Source organism: Mya arenaria, chromosome 9 (assembly GCF_026914265.1).
Source record: "Mya arenaria isolate MELC-2E11 chromosome 9, ASM2691426v1".
Taxonomy (NCBI): Eukaryota; Metazoa; Mollusca; class Bivalvia; order Myida; family Myidae; genus Mya; species Mya arenaria.
In genome coordinates this window covers 30,358,256-30,385,206 of record NC_069130.1, presented here as the reverse complement: position 1 = coordinate 30,385,206, position 26,951 = coordinate 30,358,256, and the positions used below count along the sequence as shown (strand labels likewise).

The following is a 26,951-nucleotide window of genomic DNA, read 5'->3' as shown; positions in this document are numbered from 1 at the left end:
TCCAGGTTTCCGATCAATATCCTATGAACGCTTAAGTCCAATGACTTCAAACTTGGTAGGTAGGTTGATAATGACTAGCAGATTAACCCGTTTGCTTTTGAGGTCAATAGGTCAAATGTGGATGTCGTGGTGACATTGACATGAAATTCCGTTTCCGGTCAATTACTGAAGGACACAGGTGTACATGGATCTTAAACTTGGTACGCAGGTTGGTAACGACCAGTCGATAAACCAAATTGATTTTGAGGTCAATAGGTCAAAGGTGGAGGTCGTGGATACATTGACTTGAAATTCCGTTTCCGGTCAATTACTGAAGGACGCAGGAGCACATGGACCTCATACTTGGTATGCTCGAGTCAATATCAACATACCCGTATATTGAAAACAATCTATAACAATGCATTTACTTATGAGAGCGGTTTTAACGTTCGTCTCGAGCGACTTAATTCATTCGCACGGCCTTTCTGGAACTGTTGTTCCAGATTTGGGATTATCAAGGTCTGCCGGGGGCTAGTAGCTGCATTATGGCTTGACCCCGCCGTGACGCTATCACGACTTAAATTGTATTTGAATGCCATAAGGGAACATGATATAGAAGTGACCGTTATTCCCAGTCAAATCTAGATATAAGAAGACTTGAGGAGACAGAGTGACGTACTAGAGATCCGGATCCGGTAGCATCTTGGTTCGTTTAAAGCACCAATACCCGAGATACCTGGGTAAACAACCGTGTACAGATGAACATATCCCCTCACCCTTCCCATCAACAAATTGTTTTCATAAAATAATGATATATGTTATAACACATTTTAATGTAAAAGCATTATTGATGCACAAGGGGGAACAATGTTAATTAAACAGTTACTGATTCATATATCATATGTGGTGAAACACATATTCGAGATGTAAAAATCGTAAAGTTATTCCTATATTGTTTTAAAAAAATTGGTTGTAAAGCACGTGAAAACCCCTCGGTTTATTTAACACACACATACACCCGCACACACAAACACGCGCACGCGCACACGCACACGCACACACACACACACACACGTTAAGCGTATACCTTTGGGAGTTCCAGTTTAGCTAACCTGAGCACAAAGTGCTCATGACTTGTGGTAGAGTGATTGTCCGACGTCCGTCGTCAACATTTACCTTTAAACAACTCCTCCTCCTAAACCACAGGGAATATTTCAACCAAATTTCACAGGAATGTTCCTCGGGTGGTCCTTTTCCAGATTCTTTCAATAAAAGTGGTTCCATACAGAACTCTACATTCATGGCGACCAAAAGGAAAAAAAAACTGAAAATCCTCTTCTAAGAAACCGCTGTCCCGATTTTAACATATTTTCATAGAATTGCTCCTTCGGGGACTCTCTATCAATTCCTTCACCCCATATTGATTCATTAAAAAACATGGCCACCAGGGGTTGGGGCTCCTTTTCACTATATGTCTTTAAGAAAAACTTTCAATATCACCTTAGATACCGCTGTCCTGGTTTTAAGTTAAGTTAAAGCTGCACTCTTACAGATTGATCGTTTTGACAACATTTTTTTTGTCTAGAAATGACCCAATCTTTGCGTAAATATCTGGAAACCAGTGATATAAGACCGGTAACATAATATCAGATCGCAGTTTTTTACGTTCGAAACTTGTTTTGCGGCTAAAAGCGTTACTGGCGCTTTCAGCATAATATTTTTTTCCGCATAAAACATCAATTTTCGCACACAAAAAAACAAAACAAACAAAAAACTGCGATCTGATCTTCTGTCAGCAGTCTTATATCACTGGTTCTCAGACATTTACGCGAAATTGTCTCATTCTAAGACAGCAAAAAACGATCCATCTGTGAGAGCGCAGCTTTAACAGAAATGTTCCTCTTTCAAATTTCTTCATCCCATGTTGATTCATAAAAAAAACATGGCCGCGTGGGGCTATTTTTTATTATATGCCTAAATGAAAAACTTCTTCTTTTCAGAAAGCATTGACCTGATTTCAACATAATTTGACAGAAATGTTTCAGGTGTATCAAATTCCTTCACCCCATGCTGATTAAAAAGGATATTATTTGGCCTTTACTGTTAAATGAGGCTAACTCTAAACAGTAAATATAACAAAATATAACAGTATAATATAACAAAAAAAGTCTAGTATTGACTGCTAAACACAGTTCATGTAGGGGGTAATCAGACACGAGGTGATATATGGGGCAACCCTTGACGACTTGCTTTATTTGTTATTTTCTATTTATGCTGAAATGAGCTGATTAATAAAGAAAAGCAATTATAAAAACCGGAAATAAGAGTATCATGATATCAAACAATAAAAAACATGTTGTCTAACTATAATCCGAGTCGTTTTGCTACACTCGGACTGTAACAACACCGAATCATACCAAGTCGGAAGAAGTTTGTAAAAATATTGGAACACGATCCTCGGCGAATCGCCGACGACGGACACTGACTTAGAATTGAGCAAAAGCAATATCCACTATGGCCTACGAAAACGGTGTCTTTCGCTCCGTTCGCGCCGCCCCCTTCAACAACCTCTTCCGGTTCATGAGTGTTCGGTGTAATAGATGCTGCTGTTGTCGTAGCAGTAGTAGTAGTTCTTGTTGTTGTTCTTTGCTTCACTTGGCGAACCCATTGTCTTTGATGAATTTGCAGTCGTCGTCGTAGCTGCTGCCTAAGACGAATTGTCGGGTCGGGAGTCGGCGTCCATGCATCCACCTCCGGTGAGGATCCACCGGCGCTGTTTCCTCCAGTTGCGGTATATCTAGCCTGGTTAAAATACGGAAAACCAAAGACTCCCGCCGTCGTTCCCTGGTACATATTAAAGCCGCTATAGTCGTTTCTACTATTGTACCAAGGGCTAACTGTAACATCCGGTTCTTCGACTTCCGGTGGTTCGTTAGATGTAGGAGGCTCTGTTGTCGTCGTTGGCTTTATGTATCTTTGTGGGGCTGTATGCATGTTGGGTGGACGGGTCAGGACAATGGGTTGGTTAACGGAATAGCCAGTGTGCCGGGATTTTATCCTCGTCGGCGGGATAATTACTGAAAAAGAAATGGTAATGTTTCCATGTAGGTAGCAACGATTTTCACATACTGCAGTAACAAGTACAGATTCTTTGAAGAACGCCTGGCTTAAACTGAGCTCTAAAACATTTCATTCTGTGATTTATTTGAAACCCTCCGTATACGAAGAAACGCAAGAGGATCATTTGTTCTTCGAAGGACACACATGTAATTATATATATACATATGCGTGTACATTGCGTAAAATCCATTTTAATATTTTAATATTGCGTTACTGTAAACATTTCTGTGAATTGGCTGAATCAAACAAGTAGAAACTGACATGTGACCGTGGTTTAAGTAACTGTTATTACCATTTATCACGTTGACAGGTAACACAGTCCAAACTGCTGGCCAAGTCGTTTCTAATTGGAACGGCACGTTTTGTAGTTCATTTAGCATTTGACGTACTAATTGACATACTTGATTATTTTGATCATAATGAGGTCATAAACGCTATGTTAAAGATTGTAACCTTCTCGTTTCGATGCGTTGACTTTTGTGTGATACAAGATGCGTTTTCAGATTTAACAAGTAATTTGGGCATTGTTCTACATAAATATTATTTGTTTGAAATATACTAAATTACACAAGCTAACTTTGACACTACAAATGTTAGGAAAGAAAAATATTCAATTATCCGGTTTTGTTTGATATAATTCATTTCAGCTATAGCAAAATATGTCTGTCAAGATGCTCCCGTGGGCATAAATCGTGTTATGGTAAGCTTACATATTTTCCTTTGTACAATCTGACTTCTATCACCTTTAGCGTAAATAACGGAATGTTGACATCTGAATCAATCTTATCCTGGTTAAAAATCTTTTTAAAACAGCAATGGTTTGTATGCCAGTGATGGAGACGCACAAACGCGGCCTGATAAGGTAAGGCTAGCGCTTACTTCACGTACATTGACGAGGTTGACATTTGTGTTTATTGGTTTTTAGACTGTCGGCTGCAAGCCGACAGTCTTTAGAGAGCGGTATTTCAGAAACGCGACCAGTCGCCTGACACGACATATTGAACATGAATATATTAATACACACCACCTGCGTAGCAACAGAACTACTTACGTGAATGTGGGGCGTCAAGTACCTGCTTATGTGTATTTAACGCGTTATTGCCTTTTTTATGACAAACATTGTGTGTAACTCTTAGTATAGTTGTACCGTTGCAATTTGGTTAGTTTTATTAAACAAAATAATGAAAAATAATGAAAGTATAGCATTTACATACGAAGTCATTTTACCCTACATCCAATAGTAAGCTACACCACATGTTTGCACCCCGTGTGACGTCACACATATCCCGGCATTCAAGACTGACCCGGCAAAGAACTTATTTTATGAATGAAAGCTATTATTAAGAAATAAATCATACGCGGTTAAAGACTTCATGTCATGTAATATTTTGTGAAAAAGCTTTTATGTTTCAAATGATTTTTTTCAGCAGCAATCAAACTATTGTATTTGTTTGAGTAAATTATTTGGATTATACCTATCACAGTGTGTCAACGTTATGCCTATTGTTATTTTGGACTATAGGGTGTAGTTTTTAAGTCATACACAATATGGCGGCGATTATGCGGAAATGAAATTGAATGTTACTTCTAACACGTTCTTCTACAAAATAACCGACCTGTATTTAGTGCTATTGCTTTAACATCAATCGAAGCAAAAATGGCATCAATGTATGCGTCTGAAAATGTTAAATTTAGATGGAGACAATCCAGAAATGAGCTGCCAGGAAGTGATCGATTTCGGACACGAAGGTACATGTACATTAGTCTGAAATAATAGACGTGTTATACGGGATTCTTCCAATCCCTAACGTCTAAACGGTTTTGTGCAAAAAGCGGGGGTGTTTGAAAAATATTGAAATTGTATTAAGTGAAGTATTTTATGGTTGAAATGGATAATAAAGATTTATATTCATATTTTACCATGGAAGTGCAAAGCTATTTTGCAAAAAAAAAAAAGCATTTAATGCATTAAAACACATTATTCACCTTTTCATTAAAAGGAAAGTTGACTGACACAGCAGGAGTCGACACTAACCATTTTTCCAAGGGATCCCGAAGGGACACCAACATTTGAAATCAGGTGTCCCTTCCTGAAATTAGGAGTCCCTTCCACTTTTTACATTTTTTTCATTGTTGAGACTGTTTTAATATTAAATTCAACATCTTTTACTTTTCAATTTGTAATGCAAGTATACACCACCATATTATACATCTTTTTAGCAGCATGTAATGACAGGTTAGTAGCACTGAATGGCAGTGAGGTATGTTTTGGTCTCTAAGTTGGTAGATTGGGTTCAAAAGCGGGAGAATCTTTAAGTCCCTTAAGTTTTCAGTCAAAAACAGAGATGGATACAATGTAAACAAAAACTTGATGTTGTTACTATTTTTAGATTTTTTGAAAATAACCATAAAATACATTATGGTTCAGGGTCTTGTCAAATGTCGGTCATTTTCAACTGTAGGAATATTACATCTGGCTTGTGAAAACTCCAATCAATATTTAGTAGAGCTGTTGATAAATCAATCAGACTGCCCAACTGTTAATTTTCGCGCCAAAAAGTCATAAAATTTTATAAATTGATTGAATTAATGGATAAAACCATTTAATTTTTTTTATCAAAGCATAAAATATATGTCTTTAAAATTAACAAAGAATATAGATAAGTTGAATGCCAATTAACACAGAATGCTGAATGTAGGATGCTGTTCTTTTGTGTTGTAAATGTTACTGCAAATACTCAAAGGTCGTATCATATTATATAAAAGGTATCACCAGAGATGGCATCTTTTTGGGCAGTTCTGACACATAAGCAAAACAATTCCACATAAGTATTTTACCAATAATAAATCTCTGTCAGCTCTGACCTTGTTTAAAATGTAAACAACAAAACAGAAGCGTTAACCTGCATGCGCCTTGTGAAATGACCTGTTTATTTATAGATTCATGACGTAACTATAGTCAAATAGTTACCTATACTTTCGCTTTGATGAGTCCGATAATGATAATTAATAATATCGTTTTGACATGTGCTGTCAAGAAATTTAGGGGAGCCCGAATTTAGGTAATAAATTAATTAAATGTTACTTATTTATTGATATTTAGCGGTTATCAGTCAAAAATTTAAGTGTCCCGACGGAATACCGGACTTCGAAGTTCAGGTGTCCCTCCTGAAAAATTGGTGTCCTCGGGATCCCGGGACCCCGTTAGTGTCGAACACTGCACAGACAACAATGACACAGACAACAATTATGCCAAGTGGAACAACAATCGTAATAATTCGGCCACCTCCGACAAGCTTCGAGATAATACAATCGTAACAACTCGGCCTTGGCCGAACAATTAGTCTAAAATAATAGACGTGTTATACGGGATTCTTCCAATCCCTAACGTCTAAACGGGAATGTGCAAAAAACGGGGGTGTTTTAAAAATATTGAAATTGTTTTAAGTGAAGTATTTTATGGTTGAAATTGATCATAAAGAGTTATATTCATATTTTACAATGTAAGTGAAATGTTATTTTGCACTAAACAACCATTTAGTGCATTAAAACAAGTTGTTTACCTTTCCAATAAAACGAAAGTTGACTGACACAGAAAACAATTATGCGAAGGGGAACAACTCGATACAATCGTAATAACTCGACCTCCTCCGACAAAGCTTCTAGATAGACCTCGTTATACAATCGTAATAACTCCGAGCGATTAAAAACTGTGCCCTAAAAGCCTTGCCGGTGCCCTTCATGTATATATCGTTATGTTTTGACAGAATGAAATGAAAAAAAGCCGTCAAACTCATAATTATAAGTTGGATATTTATTTTTTTGTGTACGGAACTAATATAAAATAACATTATCTGGTAATATTTCTTGTTTTTATGATATTTTATAGACACTATATGCTTTAACCCGGAATCCTGATCGGAACAACTACCCACTTTTGATACTAAACAATTTGTACGTGAAGGATTTGCCATATCAAAAATCTAAAAAAAATCCGTCAACGTACAATTATTTGGACTAGCCGAACAATCTGAACACCTCAGCCAGTATCCAACAGGGATTGACTATCTCGAAGCTTACCGAAGATGGCGAGTTGTAAAAATTGATGGCCGAAATCTTCCGATTGTTGTAAAATTGTGAACTGCAGCCTTGCAGGTGCCCTTCATGTATATATTGTTATGTTTTGACAGAATGAAATGAAGAAAAAAACATCAAACTCACAATTATTTGCTTGATATTACTTTTTGGTTATGGAATTTATATAAAATAACATTATCTGGTAATATTTCTTGTTTTTATGATATGTTATAGATGCAATATGCTTTAACCCTGAATCCCGATCGGAATAACTACCCACTTTTCGTACAAAACAATTTGTACGTGAAGGATTTGCTGTATCAAAAATCGTAAAAAAATCTGTCAACGTACAATTATTTGGAATAGAAGGTACATCTAGCTGATCTACATCTCTTAGTCTAAATATTTGTACATTGACGGACTCTTTTTACGATTAAAAAAAATGTGTATATATATATATATATAGTTTTGTGGCATCTGAATGGTTTGTTTTTAACAACATTACATGTGCATATGTATATATTTGTTCTTAAATTTGTAATTTAGATTGGAAGATTCATTCTCTGGAAAGTAGAAAAGGGCATGTTACATACTGTTATCACTGCCATGACAGAAACCATATTGAGGAGCTGGTCCACCTGTAGGAAGAATTGCGCTATTGGTTGGAGCAGCACTATTACCCAGCCATACACCAGCACTTAGTTTGTCATAGGGAGCATTTCTGAGCAGTTATGGAGACCACTAACTATGCAGGTATGTCATAATCAAAATCTTGGTTTATATATTTTTTTATAATTTAGCATCTGTTGAGAAGAAATTTATTTCTAGATTGAAGGTAAACACTATAGATTGATGCCAAAAAATATATTTCTTATTTTAATGCATTATCATGTCTAACTCATTTGACTTAAATGATCAAAGCAAAAGAAAGGCAATTGATTAATCTGCAGATATACAAATGTAAGCTTTTTTAACTGGGGAAATTGTTGCCACTTGTCTATTAATTAAAGAACACATTTATAATTAATAATGTTTAATCTGTACAAAAATCATATGCCTTCTTTGTTTTAACCATCAATGTCAAAGAGTCCAGCATGATAAAGCATTAAATTGAAAAAATGCATTAATTTATATGAACCCTTTAAAACAAAGACATTTCCTAAATCCAATAAAAAATAATTGAATATTGATGCAGAGTTCAGTTAAAATATAATATAACTTTGTTTGCAGTTGTTGCAGTGAAACTGGCACCAGTGTGTTTTCTGTAGAGATAAAGAGATAGTGTCCAGCAATGAAGACCCAACTCAAGATCTGACCTTGTAAGGCCAATATGAAATAACTGTGTGGGAAAATGGGAAAAACCTGCAGTCAGGAATGCACGAAATCATCAAAAGAACAGTGTTAAATTAATCTTAAATAACTTGACATTTATTTTGTTTGACATATTTATTCATGGTGCAGTGAAAACATTCTTTTTTCTCATGGTTATTTAAATTTAGAATTGATAGGAGGGAACATCACTATGTAGTTTCATGTTCATAGTCAGATCAAAACCCATGTACATGCCCAAATGAGCATTCGAAAATATCAAAATGGTACTTGTTGTATGTAGTGTAAGTTAATTAACATAATAAACAAAAATATTTAATAAATTTCAATTTATTATGCCCCTTTCAAAGAAGAGGAGTATATTGCTTTGCACATGTTGGCCGCTACGTCCGTCTGTCTGACAGTAGACCAAAGCTTTTCCGGGTGATAACTCTACAATTCCTAGACCTATTGTCAAACTTGACATGAAAGTTTGGTTTAACCAGTAGATGACCCCTTTTGATTTTAGGGGTAATATGGTCAAAGGTCACAGTGGCCTTGAACAGGAAGGTGTCAAACCATACATCTGACTGATAAGTTGACAATGCCTGCACCTATGGCCCTCAAACTCAACATGGAGGCTAAGTCTGACTATAAGAAGATTGATTTAAGGGGTCATTGGGTCAAAAGTCAAGGTCACAGTGACCTTGAATGCTAAAAGATTGTACTAATAATGACTGGACAAAGCCTGCACCCATGGCCCTTGAACAACTTGACTTTGGGGTTGGGCCTGACCAGTAGGTGAGCCCTATTGATTTGTCACAGACCATTGAACGCAAAAAGCTTGCCTGTGTGACAATTGCCTGTGTGACAACTCGACAAAGTCTGCACCCATGGCCTTCAAACTTGAAATTTAGGTTTGGGGTGACCAGCAGATGACCCCTTTGGATTTGGAGGTCAAGGTCACATCTCCAATATTGGTCATTAAAACTATGTCATTTACTTATTCCCTGCTGCTAAGAGGATACATGTTTATCAGCAAATATCAGCCATCATCTGAATATGAGTGAAAACTGTACCAACTACCCTCATACTTTGAATAGCATAATCTTAAAACTGCCTCAAAGGCATCTTTTGTCAATGAAAAACCAGCTGTCATTTTGGTCCATGCATATTTCATTCAATTGTCCAGATATTCTTGACAACATGGCGCTAAATAATGCTGCAGGTTTGAAATTTAAGACATTAGTTTTTTTCTTCAGCACCATGCAGATTTATTAACGCTTTAATAATAAAAACAAACTAGAAAACAAATTTTAAAGATATTAGTTTTTTTCATGGTATGATGCCACAGCACCATGCAGATTTGTTTTCACTTTTATATCAAAGAAAGTAACTCGAGCACAAATTTTGTAGATATGTGGACTCTGTTGATAGAAGTTCTGGGAGGCATTTTTAGGCTTGAAAGAGCATCATTTTAAAGTTATATTTTTATTATGTCCCTTGAATCTTGGGTATAGTTTGTATTGTATTTGCATTTTAAAGACATTGGCTTCAACAGACCCTAATGAAATGAAGGAATGTAATTGCTTACTGAAACTGTTATAAGCGACGTCATAAATTTAAGGAATTTTAACATAATGAATATGCATTTAACTAATTTAAAGCGGTTCAAAATTAGGAAATTTGAATTAAGAATCTTGTAGGCCATTGGATACATGATTAAGTAGGGCCAATATATTTGTGCTTATTATAATCACATTTATCCTTCTTCATCTACCTTAAAGAGTGTTCATCATTTGTATGAAATCATTTGATCACGTTTCATTTGAAAGAACTTTGCGGTAGTGTTTGCTTGCTTCAGTTACGTCACCGACAGTCTTGCAGCGCTTTCAGCGCTTTGATTGGAATATAGCAACATAAATCTTGAAAATATGCATCCAGAAAGCGAATTGGCATTACTCTAAACAATGATGTGTTCACGTCTCTTATCCGTTTCGTATAATATAATATATATGTTTGTGGTGTCGTATTTGTGTAATTACAATAAAAACACTGAGCAGATATTCATCTGAAATGTTTGTTGTCATCGACATGCCAACATCATTTATATGTTTTAAGCTTCGGTTAAGGTTTCGGCAAAGAGAAAACGTGGTAACTGACACGAATAAGACGAGTACCCTTCAACCTGAACCATGTTCTAATGTATACGCCCTATTTGTACATGAAGTTGCTATGTATGTAGATCAGGCGTGTATGCATCTGAGATTTGTAATAACCAGCTGGCTTTTTTATGAACGATTTTAGTCGAACCTCAATTATCTTAAATATGTATAAATAGGGGCGGCTCCAGGAATTGACGATGGGGGGGTAGGGGGCGTAACGTTGGGGCGCAACCTTTTGACATACGACCCAACCTCAGAACCGAAAGTGTATTGTAAAAACTATTTGCATGGGGTTCGAGGTCACTCCCTCAAGAACATTTTAACAATTTGTAGTCGGAAATTGTGCATTTTTAGCGTCTTTTATTACCCTTTTTTTCTCTCATATTGCGTCCACCTGTAAATCCGCTAGTGAACAAATATCAAATAGCAACTCATTGATTATTCTTTAACTGGCTAAAGTTATATTCACACAAATTTTATGTAGCAAAATAACGAAACAATCACACTACGACAATATCAATTTACGAACAAAAATAAACTACGATCTTTAATAAACGGCCCCAGACACACTACTGCCATGTGTGCCATATTCATAATATGTTATCATAAATAAATGGTACTGTTATGCTGTACGTCATTCCATACTTTGGATAAAATTGTTTTGTTAATTGAAACCGTTTTTCATAATTTCAGCGTTGGGTTATTTGCAAATTATTTGTTAGATGTTTTTACACCTGTTATTTGAAATATGCAACTGTGTTTGTAACAGGTTGGCAAACGCCAACGATTTAGGATGTTGCTTATTGCCAAACAAAGGAGGTGTCATTCGAAGCCATATTGACTTAAGCTAACTGTTTTATTGTTCCTTTGTATCTAATTTAGCACCTTGACATATGTTTTGATTAAGAACTATTTGAAATCAGAAGTAATTAGTTTGAGCTGAGCTGACAGTCTTTATGAAGTATTTCCTGTTTTTCTATTGGTTTAATTTATGGTAGGCATGACCGGGCTGCACAATATAAAGTAACAGATTTTTTAATTGTTAAAAAAGAGAGGAGAAAAAAAGGTAGTTCTTCATAGAAAACGGACTCTTGAAATTTGTCTGGGCTCGAAGGTGGTTTTACCACAGTCCAGCAAACTATAGCGTTGTCGCTGTTGTACAATATATTTGGTGTTAATTTTTGGACTACACACACTGTGTTATTACATCAAGTATTTGTTAATGAAAGAACAACATAATAAAATCGTGAAAAGAACTTGGTGTCGTGAAAAGGATTTTGTTTTGGACTTCAATAGCTAATTCCCCATAGGTGTCAAATAACGGGTTTATAGTTAAAAACGCACGGCACAACAGTACACTTTAACGGCACTTCTTTACGTCAGTTATGCCCATAAAAAGAAGCTCTTTCAAAATCAAATGCATTTAGAAGAAAAAAACACTCGTATGCTTAGGAAAGGTGGCAAAACTCCTGCATGACTTCTGTAAGAGTTGTTAAACTTTACTGACCTCACCGTGTCACAACACCGTTTGTATGAACTGGAATGCTTCCTATATATTGTCCGCAAAATGGGGCATAATCCACAGCGACATGGTACATGTTTTTTGCCACATGCATAACCAAAGCGTATAATTTTGGCGAAGTTTGTCCCACAATTGTAAATCAATATTACGCTTTGAAATAGCACCACATATTAGGAGTGGCACCACATATATAGGAGTGGCACCACATAGGTATACACTGGATAGATGCACACATAAAATGTATCGATTTTAACGCATAATCATGTATGTATGTATGTATTTCTTAGACCTTGATGTCAAGGATAACCCGTGAAAGTGCAAGCACTTATTTCCAACGGGGTCCTTTGTTGTTGTTTTTTTTGCTGAAGGGACAGGACGCAGAAGAGACAGTTGTGTGATACAAGGAAGTCCGGGTGCGATACCCTAGCTCTTTTACGAAGAGACTCCTTAGTTCTTTTACGTGCTCGGTGTAAAAAACTTTCCTGGATTAAACCATTACTGAATACACCACTTTTCCAAGCACTACCTTAAATGCCAAGCGGCCCTCAAATGAACTACTTGTTTTTCGGTATGACGCGGCCAGGGTTCGAACCCACGACCTCCCGCTCCGTAGGCGGACGCCTTAACCGCTAGGCCACGGAGACTGTTTACTCATGTTAATGATTAACTCATTTGAGCATATGATTTGTGTAAAGATAAAAAATATCAGCCTGTAAAAATGAGTTTTTAATTAAAAGTTGCGTTTTCAGAAATCCCTCATTAAAATAGCGCCATAATAGTACTAATATTTTTTCTGTACACAAGGCCGGGTTGTGGGTGGGATGTGTTTTTTACTCTTTAATTTAGGAGGAGGAAATAAAATAAAAATAAAATTTCAAAATCCTGTTTTATCTTTTGGTAGGAAATGAAACATAAGTTAATAAGATACTTATTAAAATTTAATACATTAAAGACCAAACAGGGCTAAATCTTACCACCAGTGCTATATTAAACGATAGTTTTCTTCCAATCACTTAACAATTACTGCCTGAATGGTGTTCACATAATTAAATCTTAACAGCAGATTGGTATTGATCACTATCATTAAGATTTATTTGAATTATCACATGATAGTGAATACTAACTAGATATTGTTCACAATCTTTAATATTGACTGTTCACAATCTTAACATAAGAAAACTGTTTTATATAAAACACTTATGTTTCATTTGAACTATCACATGACAGGTAATACTGACTAGATACTTTTCACAATCATAACACTATTCACAATCTTAACACAATTTAGCTCAATTGATTTGGTCCCTAAATGACTTTCAAACACCATTTTAGACCAAACCATGAAACTGAATCCTGTTATCAGATGACCATGCTAGTTTTCCGGTGGTTGTGGGTTCGAATCCCAAACCAAACACACTTTTTCCCCCAGGTTTATATACAACAAAAGAAAGTTAAAACTATTTTGAACTTATTATGTGCAGCGTTTTTCGGTATGGCACGAACACGGAATAAAATAGGTCGGTGGCACCGGCACAAATAAAACATTTAGTCAGAGTCAAAACCTGCCAGAATAATACTTTTCAGGAGGTACCCAACCAAATTTCTATGTCGTGGGCATCATTATATCAAATGAATTGACAGTCTTTGTAGGTGGCACGTTTTCTTCCTCTGTATTTGACAGAACCTTTATGACAATGAATTTGACCCCGAATTGTATCAACACGGAGCCTGGCATGTCTTTTGGTTTGATGATCTCCCTTTATGTTAACTTGCATTTCCAGCCATTCGATATGTACATTCATTCTTAAGAGTATTAGAGGGAATGAATATCGGAGACAGTATCATTTTCATTTATTTCAACAAATGAATTTACTGTTTTGCTGTCCAAGAAATAGCTTAACTGTAACCTATCCGCCATGTTTCTTCGAGCGTTGTTGTCCAATCAATCGTCTGGATACAAAAATCAGCGCTTACGATTGGCTCACATATAGACGACGGGCTATAGAAGCGATGAACAGTTTATGTGGAAGAAGTTTTCTTTTTTTCCTCGACGTTTTATTTTAATCGTCGGGTAAAATTCGGAACGGAGGGAATAAAAAAGTTTGGGATTTCCAATTATTTTTTGCTGAAATCGAGTTTGTTTTTGAGCGGCGGGTTGTAACGCCGCATAGCGGCATCGCCGCGTAAACGTGTTTTTTTTCGTTTCTGGGGTGATTTTCAACGCATAAACGTTTATGCGGCGACGCTCAACGCATAAAGCAGAAATTGCTTATATGGGGTGCAACTGTGCCTTTTTGCCACATAAAGAGGATTAACCTAACCATTATAAAGCTAAAAACTATTTCAACAAAAACGATGGTGATGATGATGATGATGATGATGATGATGATGATGATGATGATGATGATGATGATCAAGATGATGATGATGATGATGATGATAATAATTATGATAGTTATGATGATGCTGGCGTTGGTAATAATGATGGTGGTGGGGATGATGATGATGATGGTGGTGGTTGTGATTGTGGAGATGATGGTGGTGGTTGTGATTGTGGAGATGATGATGGTGGTTGTGATGATGATGATGATGATGATGGTGATAGTGGTTGTGATTGTGGTGATGATGATAGTGGTTGTGATGATGTTGTTGATGATGATGATGATGATGATGATGATGATGATGATGATGATGGTGGTGGTTGTGATTGTGGAGATGATGGTGGTGGTTGTGATTGTGGAGATGATGATGATGATGATGATAATGATGATGATGATGATGATGATGATGATGATGGTGGTGGTGGGGATGATGATGGTGGTAGTGGTTGTGATTGTGGTGTTGATGATAGTGGTTGTGATGATGTTGTTGATTATGGTGATGATTAAGATTAAGGCGTTGCATATTACTGTCATTTTAAAGAAAATATGGGAAAAGTTGGCATGCAAGTTGAGCCAAAATGGAAGTTGAAAATAAACCCTTAGAGTGTTCACATGACTAGTGCATTAAAACACAATCAATGAAAGAAAGAAGTCCATGATGACCCTATTATCAGTTTGAAATGACGTTGAAAGTATGTAGTTAGTAGCCTAGCGGCCTGGCGGCCTAAAATGATATCCTATTTTCTTATAAAACAAAGAAATATTAACTGAGTATAAAGCACACACTATCACTCTGAGGCGATTATCAATAAAAAAAAATAAAAACTCGGAACAAGCAGTCAGCTTTTCAAAGCATGTGAACATGCCTCTTCTCCTATTTTTTAAATATATTTTCTGTGTTTATGCCCAAATTATCACTCTTAAGCAATTATAAACCATTTAAAAAAAAATGTCGATCGAGCACTTCAGCGGCCTAGCGGCGTGAAGTTAGCGGCCTGGCCGCCTAGCAGCCTAAAATGGTATGTATACATGCGTTTTCTTCCGAAATATTATGATCAATCTACGGTTTAACAATTTTGCTAAATACAAAAAATAAAAATGCTGATATTCGCTATAGTGGATTTTTTAGGCAGCTTGGTCGAGTTTTGGGCGAAATGCAGACATTCGTTAAAGGATGGTGATTTGTGATAGAAACCATAACTTTGTAATTTTTTAGAGAAGGAAAGGCATGTATAAATGGTTTATATTAGAAACCAAATTTAGGCCGCTAGGCCGCTGAACTGGTGATCGACTATTTTGAAAAAAAAGTTAGTTGCTTAAGAGTGATTATTTGTGCATAAAACAGTAAATATATCATTGTTTTCGAAGAACAGGCATGTTTTAATGCTTTAAAATAGCTGACAACTTTATCGACATTTTTGAAAAAAAATGTTGATAATAGCTTCAATGTGTTAATTTGTGCATAAAAACAGTTACTATGTCATTGCTTTAAGAGAGAATGCATGTATTCATGCTTTGAAATAGGATTCAATTTTAAGCCGCTAGTCCGCCAACTTCACGCCGCTAGGCCGCCAGGCCGATAACTTCAACTTGCTAGGCCGCTAACTTCACGCCGCTAGGCCGATAACTTCATGCCGCTAGGCCGCTAGGACGCATGACCGCTTACTTCACGTACATGTTGAAAGTGCGCATTGTCAAGGGTACATGCCCGTCAGTCTGGCAATAAGGCAAGAATATATGTTACGTCATAGGACGATTCAGTTTTCTGAATGTCCCTAATGACGGTGTTGTGCTTTGTCGTAACATTTATTCCATCCTTTAGTCGGGTTAAACGTCATTTCAAACGTTTTCGCAGTAAGATCAATTGGTTTGGTTCACATTTAAACCGATCTTACTAACTCTTTGTCAAAAATTACGTCTCTAAAAGTCTAGTTCAAAGCTTGGTTAAGTGGACATAAAAAACTAAGACCGATCTTGATGAAACTTTATCAACCACTATTGTACTAGTATATGTTTTAATTGCGTTTTATGCGGCGAAAGTGTGCCTTTTTGCCCCATAAAAAATTCTTTTTTATGCGTTGAAAATCACCGCATAAACGAAAAAAACACGTTTATGCGGCGATGCCGCTATGCGGCGTTACAGCGGGTTTGTTAAACGAACCATAAAAAACAATGGCCTTAACGTGTTTCTGAAAATATTGCGCTCTCTTGGTGTAATATGTTTGATATCAACTCATGTCATCCCTGTATTTTTAATCACTTAATAACTAATGCATGTTTACACCCTGGATATATATATATGTCGTATATATTCATTCACACTTAATTAAACCTATTCAGCCGTGTCTTTAATTGTATACTCTTATGTTTCTTGAAGGGACAATTTTGAATTGATGCTTTTTATCTGACTTGAATAAGTTCGTTTTTCTGTTAAAGTCAACTCGACAATTTCCCACTTACTTCAGTAACTGCTATAAACCTGATTATGTATATGGAATGGTGGTGACAGGAAAAACATAACATTCTCATGTCATTAATGTTTGTTCTGTCAATAAGCCATTACATAGCTATAAAGAATCAATTTACGATCACAAAACAGTTGTAAACAGTCAATTCCTCTCTTGTCAGTTGTTCGTTACTCTTTTTGTGTGGCTTTTGCACAGAAAGAATGAAATTATATTACGTTTAAAACTGTTATGATGCCATTATGACGGCAAACACCAGTCCAAACTGCAAAGATGACGTAAGATAATGCTATTAACCCTGGTATTTTGATGTGCGTGTGCGTGTGTATCTACGAGTATGTGCCCACTAATGCCCTCATATATTCTGGGTACAACTATAAACCCTGGTATTTTGATGTGCGTGAGCGTGTGTATCTACGAGTATGTGCCCACTAATGCCCTCATATATTCTGGGTACAACTATAAACCCTGGTATTTTGATGTGCGTGTGCGTGTGTATCTACGAGTATGTGCCCACTAATGCCCTCATATATTCTGGGTACAACTATTAACCCTGGTATTTTGATGTGCGTGAGCGTGTGTATCTACGAGTATGTGTCCACTAATGCCCTCATATATTCTGGGTACAACTATTAACCCTGGTATTTTGATGTGCGTGTGCGTGTGTATCTACGAGTATGTGCCCTCTAATGCCCTCATATATTCTGGGTACAACTATAAACCCTGGTATTTTGATGTGCGTGTGTGTGTGTGTATCTACGAGTATGTGTCCACTAATGCCCACATATATTCTGGGTACAACTATTAACCCTGGTATTTTGATGTGCGTGTGCGTGTGTATCTACGAGTATGTGCCCACTAATGCCCTCATATATTCTGGGTACAACTATAAACCCTGGTATTTTGATGTGCATGTGCGTGTGTGTCTACGAGTATGTGCCCACTAATGCCCTCATATATTCTGGATACAACTATTAACCCTGGTATTTTGATGTGCGTGTGCGTGTGTATCTACGAGCATGTGCCCACTAATGCCCTCATATATTCTGGGTACAACTATAAACCCTGGTATTTTGATATGCGTGTGCGTGTGTATCTACGAGTATGTGCCCACTAATGCCCTCATATATTCTGGGTACAACTATTAACCCTGGTATTTTGATGTGCATGGGCGTGTGTATCTACGAGTATGTGCCCACTAATGCCCTCATATATTCTGGGTACAACTATTAACCCTGGTATTTTTGATGTGCGTGTGCGTGTGTATCTACGATTATGTGCCCACTAATGCCCTCGTATATTCTGGGTACAACTATAAACCCTGGTATTTTGATGTGCGTGTGCGTGTGTATCTACGAGTATGTGCCCACTAATGCCCTCATATATTCTGGGTACAACTATTAACCCTGGTATTTTGATGTGCGTGTGCGTGTGTATCTACGAGTATGTGCCCACTAATGCCCTCATATATTCTGGGTACAACTATTAACCCTGGTATTTTGATGTGCGTGTGCGTGTGTATCTACGAGTATGTGCCCACTAATGCCATCGTATATTCTGGGTACAACTATTAACCCTGGTATTTTGATGTGCGTGTGCGTGTGTATCTACGATTATGTGCCCACTAATGCCCTCGTATATTCTGGGTACAACTATTAACCCTGGTATTTTAATGTGCATGGGCGTGTGTATCTACGAGTATGTGCCCACTAATGCCCTCATATATTCTGGGTACAACTATAAACCCTGGTATTTTGATGTCCGTGTGCGTGTGTATCTACGAGTATGTAATGCCCTCGTATATTCTGGGTACAACTATAAACTCTGGTATTTTGATGTGCGTGTGTATCTACGAGTATGTGCCCACTAATGCCCTCGTATATTCTGGGTACAACTATAAACCCTGGTATTTTGATGTGCGTGTGCGTGTGTATCTACGAGTATGTGCCCACTAATGCCCTCATATATTCTGGGTACAACTATAAACCCTGGTATTTTGATGTGCGTGAGCGTGTGTATCTACGAGTATGTGCCCACTAATGCCCTCGTATATTCTTGGTACAACTATAAACCCTGGTATTTTGATGTGCGTGTGCGTGTGTATCTACGAGTATGTGCCCACTAATGCCCTCGTATATTCTTGGTACAACTATAAACCCTGGTATTTTGATGTGCGTGAGCGTGTGTATCTACGAGTATGTGCCCACTAATGCCCTCGTATATTCTGGGTACAACTATTAACCCTGGTATTTTGATGTGCGTGTGCGTGTGTATCTACGAGTATGTGCCCACTAATGCCCTCATATATTCTGGGTACAACTATAAACCCTGGTATTTTGATGTGCGTGTGCGTGTGTATCTACGAGTATGTGCCCACTAATGCCCTCATATATTCTGGGTACAACTATAAACCCTGGTATTTTGATGTGCGTGAGCGTGTGTATCTACGAGTATGTGCCCACTAATGCCCTCGTATATTCTGGGTACAACTATAAACCCTGGTATTTTGATGTGCGTGAGCGTGTGTATCTACGAGTATGTGCCCACTAATGCCCTCGTATATTCTGGGTACAACTATAAACCCTGGTATTTTGATGTGCGTGAGCGTGTGTATCTACGAGTATGTGCCCACTAATGCCCTCGTATATTCTGGGTACAACTATAAACCCTGGTATTTTGATGTGCGTGAGCGTGTGTATCTACGAGTATGTGCCCACTAATGCCCTCATATATTCTGGGTACAACTATAAACCCTGGTATTTTGATGTGCGTGAGCGTGTGTATCTACGAGTATGTGCCCACTAATGCCCTCATATATTCTGGGTACAACTATTAACCCTGGTATTTTGATGTGCGTGAGCGTGTGTATCTACGAGTATGTGCCCACTAATGCCCTCGTATATTCTTGGTACAACTATAAACCCTGGTATTTTGATGTGCGTGAGCGTGTGTATCTACGAGTATGTGCCCACTAATGCCCTCATATATTCTTGGTACAACTATAAACCCTGGTATTTTGATGTGCGTGTGTGTGTGTGTATCTACGAGTATGTGCCCACTAATGCCCTCGTATATTCTTGGTACAACTATAAACCCTGGTATTTTGATGTGCGTGTGTGTGTGTGTATCTACGAGTATGTGCCCACTAATGCCCTCGTATATTCTTGGTACAACTATAAACCCTGGTATTTTGATGTGCGTGTGAGTGTGTGTATCTACGAGTATGTGCCCACTAATGCCCTCGTATATTCTTGGTACAACTATAAACCCTGGTATTTTGATGTGCGTGTGTGTGTGTGTATCTACGAGTATGTGCCCACTAATGCCCTCATATATTCTTGGTACAACTATAAACCCTGGTATTTTGATGTGCGTGTGTGTGTGTGTATCTACGAGTATGTGCCCACTAATGCTCTCATATATTCTTGGTACAACTATAAACCCTGGTATTTTGATGTGCGTGTGTGTGTGTGTATCTACGAGTATGTGCCCACTAATGCCCTCATATATTCTTGGTACAACTATTAACCCTGGTATTTTGATGTGCGTGTGCGTGTGTATCTACGAGTATGTGCCCACTAATGCCCTCATATATTCTGGGTACAACTATAAACCCTGGTATTTTGATATGCGTGTGCGTGTGTATCTACGAGTATGTGCCCACTAATGCCCTCATATATTCTGGGTACAACTATAAACCCTGGTATTTTGATGTGCATGTGCGTGTGTATCTACGAGTATGTGCCCACTAATGCCCTCGTATATTCTGGGTACAACTATAAACCCTGGTATTTTGATGTGCGTGAGCGTGTGTATCTACGAGTATGTGCCCACTAATGCCCTCATATATTCTGGGTACAACTATAAACCCTGGTATTTTAATGTGCGTGTGCGTGTGTATCTACGAGTATGTGCCCACTAATGCCCTCGTATATTCTGGGTACAACTATAAACCCTGGTATTTTAATGTGCGTGTGTGTGTGTATCTACGAGTATGTGCCCACTAATGCCCTCATATATTCTTGGTACAACTATAAACCCTGGTATTTTGATGTGCGTGTGCGTGTGTATCTACGAGTATGTGCCCACTAATGCCCTCATATATTCTGGGTACAACTATAAACCCTGGTATTTTAATGTGCGTGTGCGTGTGTATCTACGAGTATGTGCCCACTAATGCCCTCATATATTCTGGGTACAACTATTAACCCTGGTATTTTGATGTGCGTGTGCGTGTGTATCTACGAGTATGTGCCCACTAATGCCCTCGTATATTCTGGGTACAACTATAAACCCTGGTATTTTGATGTGCGTGTGCGTGTGTATCTACGAGTATGTGCCCACTAATGCCCTCGTATATTCTGGGTACAACTATAAACCCTGGTATTTTGATGTGCGTGTGCGTGTGTATCTACGAGTATGTGCCCACTAATGCCCTCGTATATTCTGGGTACAACTATAAACCCTGGTATTTTGATGTGCGTGAGCGTGTGTATCTACGAGTATGTGCCCACTAATGCCCTCATATATTCTGGGTACAACTATAAACCCTGGTATTTTGATGTGCGTGTGCGTGTGTGTGTATCTACGAGTATGTGCCAACTAATGCCCTCATATATTCTGGGTACAACTATAAACCCTGGTATTTTGATGTGCGTGTGCGTGTGTATCTACGAGTATGTGCCCACTAATGCCCTCATATATTCTGGGTACAACTATAAACCCTGGTATTTTGATGTGCGTGAGCGTGTGTATCTACGAGTATGTGCCCACTAATGCCCTCATATATTCTGGGTACAACTATAAACCCTGGTATTTTGATGTGCGTGTGCGTGTGTATCTACGAGTATGTGCCCACTAATGCCCTCGTATATTCTGGGTACAACTATAAACCCTGGTATTTTGATGTGCGTGAGCGTGTGTATCTACGAGTATGTGCCCACTAATGCCCTCGTATATTCTGGGTACAACTATAAACCCTGGTATTTTGATGTGCGTGTGCGTGTGTATCTACGAGTATGTGCCCACTTATGCCCTCATATATTCTGGGTACAACTATAAACCCTGGTATTTTGATGTGCGTGTGCGTGTGTATCTACGAGTATGTGCCCACTAATGCCCTCATATATTCTGTGTACAACTATAAACCCTGGTATTTTGATGTGCGTGAGCGTGTGTATCTACGAGTATGTGCCCACTAATGCCCTCATATATTCTGGGTACAACTATAAACCCTGGTATTTTGATATGCGTGTGCGTGTGTATCTACGAGTATGTGCCCACTAATGCCCTCAACCCTGGTATTTTGATGTGCGTGTGCGTGTGTATCTACGAGTATGTGCCCACTAATGCCCTCATATATTCTGGGTACAACTATAAACCCTGGTATTTTGATATGCGTGTGCGTGTGTATCTACGAGTATGTGCCCACTAATGCCCTCATATATTCTGGGTACAACTATTAACCCTGGTATTTTGATGTGCATGTGCGTGTGTATCTACGAGTATGTGCCCACTAATGCCCTCATATATTCTGGGTACAACTATAAACCCTGGTATTTTGATGTGCGTGTGCGTGTGTATCTACGAGTATGTGCCCACTAATGCCCTCGTATATTCTGGGTACAACTATAAACCCTGGTATTTTGATGTGCATGGGTGTGTGTATCTACGAGTATGTGCCCACTAATGCCCTCATATATTCTGGGTACAACTATTAACCCTGGTATTTTGATGTGCGTGTGCGTGTATATCTACGAGTATGTGCCCACTAATGCCCTCGTATATTCTGGGTACAACTATAAACCCTGGTATTTTGATGTGCGTGTGCGTGTGTATCTACGAGTATGTGCCCACTAATGCCCTCATATATTCTGGGTACAACTATTAACCCTGGTATTTTGATGTGCGTGTGCGTGTGTATCTACGAGTATGTGCCCACTAATGCCCTCGTATATTCTGGGTACAACTATAAACCCTGGTATTTTGATGTGCGTGTGCGTGTGTATCTACGAGTATGTGCCCACTAATGCCCTCGTATATTCTGGGTACAACTATAAACCCTGGTATTTTGATGTGCGTGTGCGTGTGTATCTACGAGTATGTGCCCACTAATGCCCTCATATATTCTGGGTACAACTATTAACCCTGGTATTTTGATGTGCGTGAGCGTGTGTATCTACGAGTATGTGCCCTCTAATGCCCTCATATATTCTGGGTACAACTATAAACCCTGGTATTTTGATGTGCGTGTGCGTGTGTATCTACGAGTATGTGCCCACTAATGCCCTCATATATTCTGGGTACAACTATTAACCCTGGTATTTTGATGTGCGTGTGCGTGTGTATCTACGAGTATGTGCCCACTAATGCCCTCGTATATTCTGGGTACAACTATAAACCCTGGTATTTTGATGTGCGTGTGCGTGTGTATCTACGAGTATGTGCCCACTAATGCCCTCGTATATTCTGGGTACAACTATAAACCCTGGTATTTTGATGTGCGTGTGCGTGTGTATCTACGAGTATGTGCCCACTAATGCCCTCGTATATTCTGGGTACAACTATAAACCCTGGTATTTTGATGTGCGTGTGCGTGTGTATCTACGAGTATGTGCCCACTAATGCCCTCATATATTCTGGGTACAACTATAAACCCTGGTATTTTGATGTGCGTGTGCGTGTGTATCTACGAGTATGTGCCCACTAATGCCCTCGTATATTCTGGGTACAACTATAAACCCTGGTATTTTGATGTGCGTGTGCGTGTGTATCTACGAGTATGTGCCCACTAATGCCCTCGTATATTCTGGGTACAACTATAAACCCTGGTATTTTGATGTGCGTGTGCGTGTGTATCTACGAGTATGTGCCCACTAATGCCCTCATATATTCTGGGTACAACTATTAACCCTGGTATTTTGATGTGCGTGTGTGTGTGTATCTACGAGTATGTGCCCACTAATGCCCTCATATATTCTGGGTACAACTATAAACCCTGGTATTTTGATGTGCGTGTGCGTGTGTATCTACGAGTATGTGCCCACTAATGCCCTCATATATTCTGGGTACAACTATAAACCCTGGTATTTTGATGTGCGTGTGCGTGTGTATCTACGAGTATGTGCCCACTAATGCCCTCATATATTCTGGGTACAACTATTAACCCTGGTATTTTGATGTGCGTGTGCGTGTGTATCTACGAGTATGTGCCCACTAATGCCCTCGTATATTCTGGGTACAACTATTAACCCTGGTATTTTGATGTGCGTGTGCGTGTGTATCTACGAGTATGTGCCCACTAATGCCCTCGTATATTCTGGGTACAACTATTAACCCTGGTATTTTGATGTGCGTGTGCGTGTGTATCTACGAGTATGTGCCCACTAATGCCCTCGTATATTCTGGGTACAACTATTAACCCTGGTATTTTGATGTGCGTGTGCGTGTGTATCTACGAGTATGTGCCCACTAATGCCCTGATATATTCTGGGTACAACATTTCTTAAAGATTTTTAAATAATATAATGGCCGGATATACTGTAGTTTAACATTTGTTAATTTTTATAAGCGATAATGTGACTCTTGTTTACAAATAGCTTTTTGCATCCGGGATGAGTCTGAACGCCTTTGTTACTTAGATGGGATCAAGGCAAAAGTAATTGGGTGATAAATGTTAAGGAGATGACTAGTTTTGGTGATGAATATACATTCAGAGACTCTGTGGTCAGTGCCGTATTTTTAATATTGAACAATTTAAACTCAGATTTAAGAACCTCTACATTATGCAATAGTGAGGGGGAGTTCAAGGGTCGTCTGCATTGTCACTATTTAATGCACTTAAACCGACCTTTGATATGTGTCGATATCTGTTTGTTATAGATACTGTTAAACATCGATAAGAGTTATGTAAACTTAGTTTGTCCTCACAAACAAGGACGAGATACGAACGTTGCAAGAAGTGATCGGAAGTGCAATATTTGTGGAAATAATGACACAGAAGACGAATTTCACTTTACATGTAATGCGTATATATATAGGGAATTTAATACGTAAACAATACATTCCTTTGCTTTATCGGAGAAGACCGAATAATTTTCGTATATTGTGATAAAACTACTTTTCGATTCAAAATGCAATTCCTCATTCATTTTACCGTAGAAGTGTAACCGTTTTAATGATTTTTCTACGTATTTGTGTATAAAATTACTAAGTTCACGTTTCTTCACAAAGATGCTTTTAATGAGGCTTTTGCATCCGATTATTTAGTGTATGTTGTTAACGCTAAATATGTGTAAAACGAATTAAATTTCAACGAAATACATTGAATTGGCATTACTTTTTCAAAGTTATGATCGAAAATACATAACCATGCATGTTTAATCCGAGGCATCACTATTGATTAACTGGAAGATACTGATGAAGAAGCTGAAGAATCATTTTAAGACCTTGTTATTCTCTTACCCTGCTTAGGATGACTCAAACTGATAATTTTGTAGAAAGCCTTTTCGTTTTCTTTTAAATGTGATCCTTTTTTTAAGTAAATTTCTTGTTGGAGCACTGTTTCTTAGACTAGATGAAAACAAAGGCAAGCACAACACGGTGTCAGCACAATCTTATATTACATTTTTTTATTTTATTTTGCAAGCTGTATCACACCATACTGAGGATTCTACATCGTAAAAACCGATACGATATCCAGAATTGAGACCCCTCAATTAAATTTTATTTGTAACGATTTAACAATTTGAAAACTGTCAACAATGGCGTTCGAGAGCTTGAAGTTACAGGGGAGGTGAGATGCTAGGCGAGTTAATGTGCCTCAAATAGAATACCTCGAAAATGTCAAATCGATATATGCGTCGGGGAATATATGTATACATCAGTCTTTCATGATGCATTCTGTGAATTTTAGACGAAAAACTCTTACAAAACGACATGAAAAGGTTGCCTAGAAATCCGCTTGTGGTTAAACTATTTTTAGACTGTAGAGAAGATACTATGATAACATAAACAATACGTATGTATCCGTCAGTGAATACACACAAACTACTCATGCCACGGTCAGCGAATGCGCATTAATTATCTGTGTAAGTGTTGGACAAAAGGCAGTTAAAAGCAAAGATTCTTGCACAAAGTAGTACATGTACATCGAAATAGATGTTTCTGTATACATTATGATTATAACATCACAAAAACTACTGTTTTGCTATCTCGTTCATTTTTTTACCACTGAAACATAGGTATAGTTATACCATGGCTTTAAAAGCCTTATACAACAAATGCATGAGTATATATAATTACGAATTTTAATAAGCACGAATGAAATTTAAATATATTTAAAAAATTCTTACCTCTGGTATGTACAAGGGCCATCAGTGGGACCAGAAAAACAAGGAGACTTCCTTTCAACGACATTATATCTCTCCCAAGATACCTTAGTTTTTAAACAATTTGAAACTTGAAACGCTGCAAATGTTAGATTTCACTGTCGTTTCACTTCCTCGTTCCGTGAGTCCAAATTCAAAAGTATGAAGACATGTAGTCCCTGTAGTAAATTGATTTTAGTTAGAAGTTTATTGTTGTTTACTTTCAATGTAACTCAGAGCAGATCTACTCTTTCTGTGAGTTATGCTTCATATTTTGTTTTCTTGTTTCAGCTTAAGTACATTATATATCTCTCATCTACTTTGGGCGGATCATTTACAAAAATGCGCTTGTCATGTAGTAAATAGACAACAACATTTTCATTACGAAACAGCACTGACGCATGCGCAGAAACATTTGTTGTTAACGTAATTTCATCGCGTACAAAGCACGGCTTACATTTAAAAAGTATGTTCATTGTAAGTCATATTGACAGATGCATAAAAGCTTAATTTTAACAATGGCACACACTTGAACCTATTGCCACAGCGGTCAGAAATGACATGTA

The 26,951-nt window shown here is 37.9% G+C and overlaps 1 protein-coding gene and 1 long non-coding RNA gene across 3 annotated transcripts in view; one reads left to right on the top strand and one right to left on the bottom strand.

Annotated features, from left to right (window-relative positions):
• The window catches only part of LOC128203705 (uncharacterized), a 291,364-nt gene extending 282,445 nt beyond the window's left edge, over nt 1-8,919 (top strand). Inside the window, exons 1-3 of one of the 2 annotated variants that reach the window (XR_008256015.1) lie at nt 4,720-4,848; nt 7,723-7,929; nt 8,407-8,919. This is a non-coding gene — a long non-coding RNA (uncharacterized LOC128203705). Of the gene's footprint in view, nt 1-4,719; nt 4,849-7,722; nt 7,930-8,406 lie in introns of those variants that run through there. The other variant, XR_008256016.1, reaches the window with a different exon arrangement.
• Nucleotides 1,760-26,676, bottom strand: LOC128203703 (uncharacterized). Its single transcript, XM_052905229.1, has 2 exons — nt 26,371-26,676; nt 1,760-3,056 (listed from the first exon to the last, which is right to left on the bottom strand). The coding sequence occupies exons 1-2, from the start codon at nt 26,432-26,434 to the stop codon at nt 2,344-2,346; spliced, it is 777 nt and encodes a 258-aa protein (XP_052761189.1). The 5' UTR covers nt 26,435-26,676; the 3' UTR covers nt 1,760-2,343.
• Nucleotides 26,677-26,951: the final 275 nt, after the last annotated feature.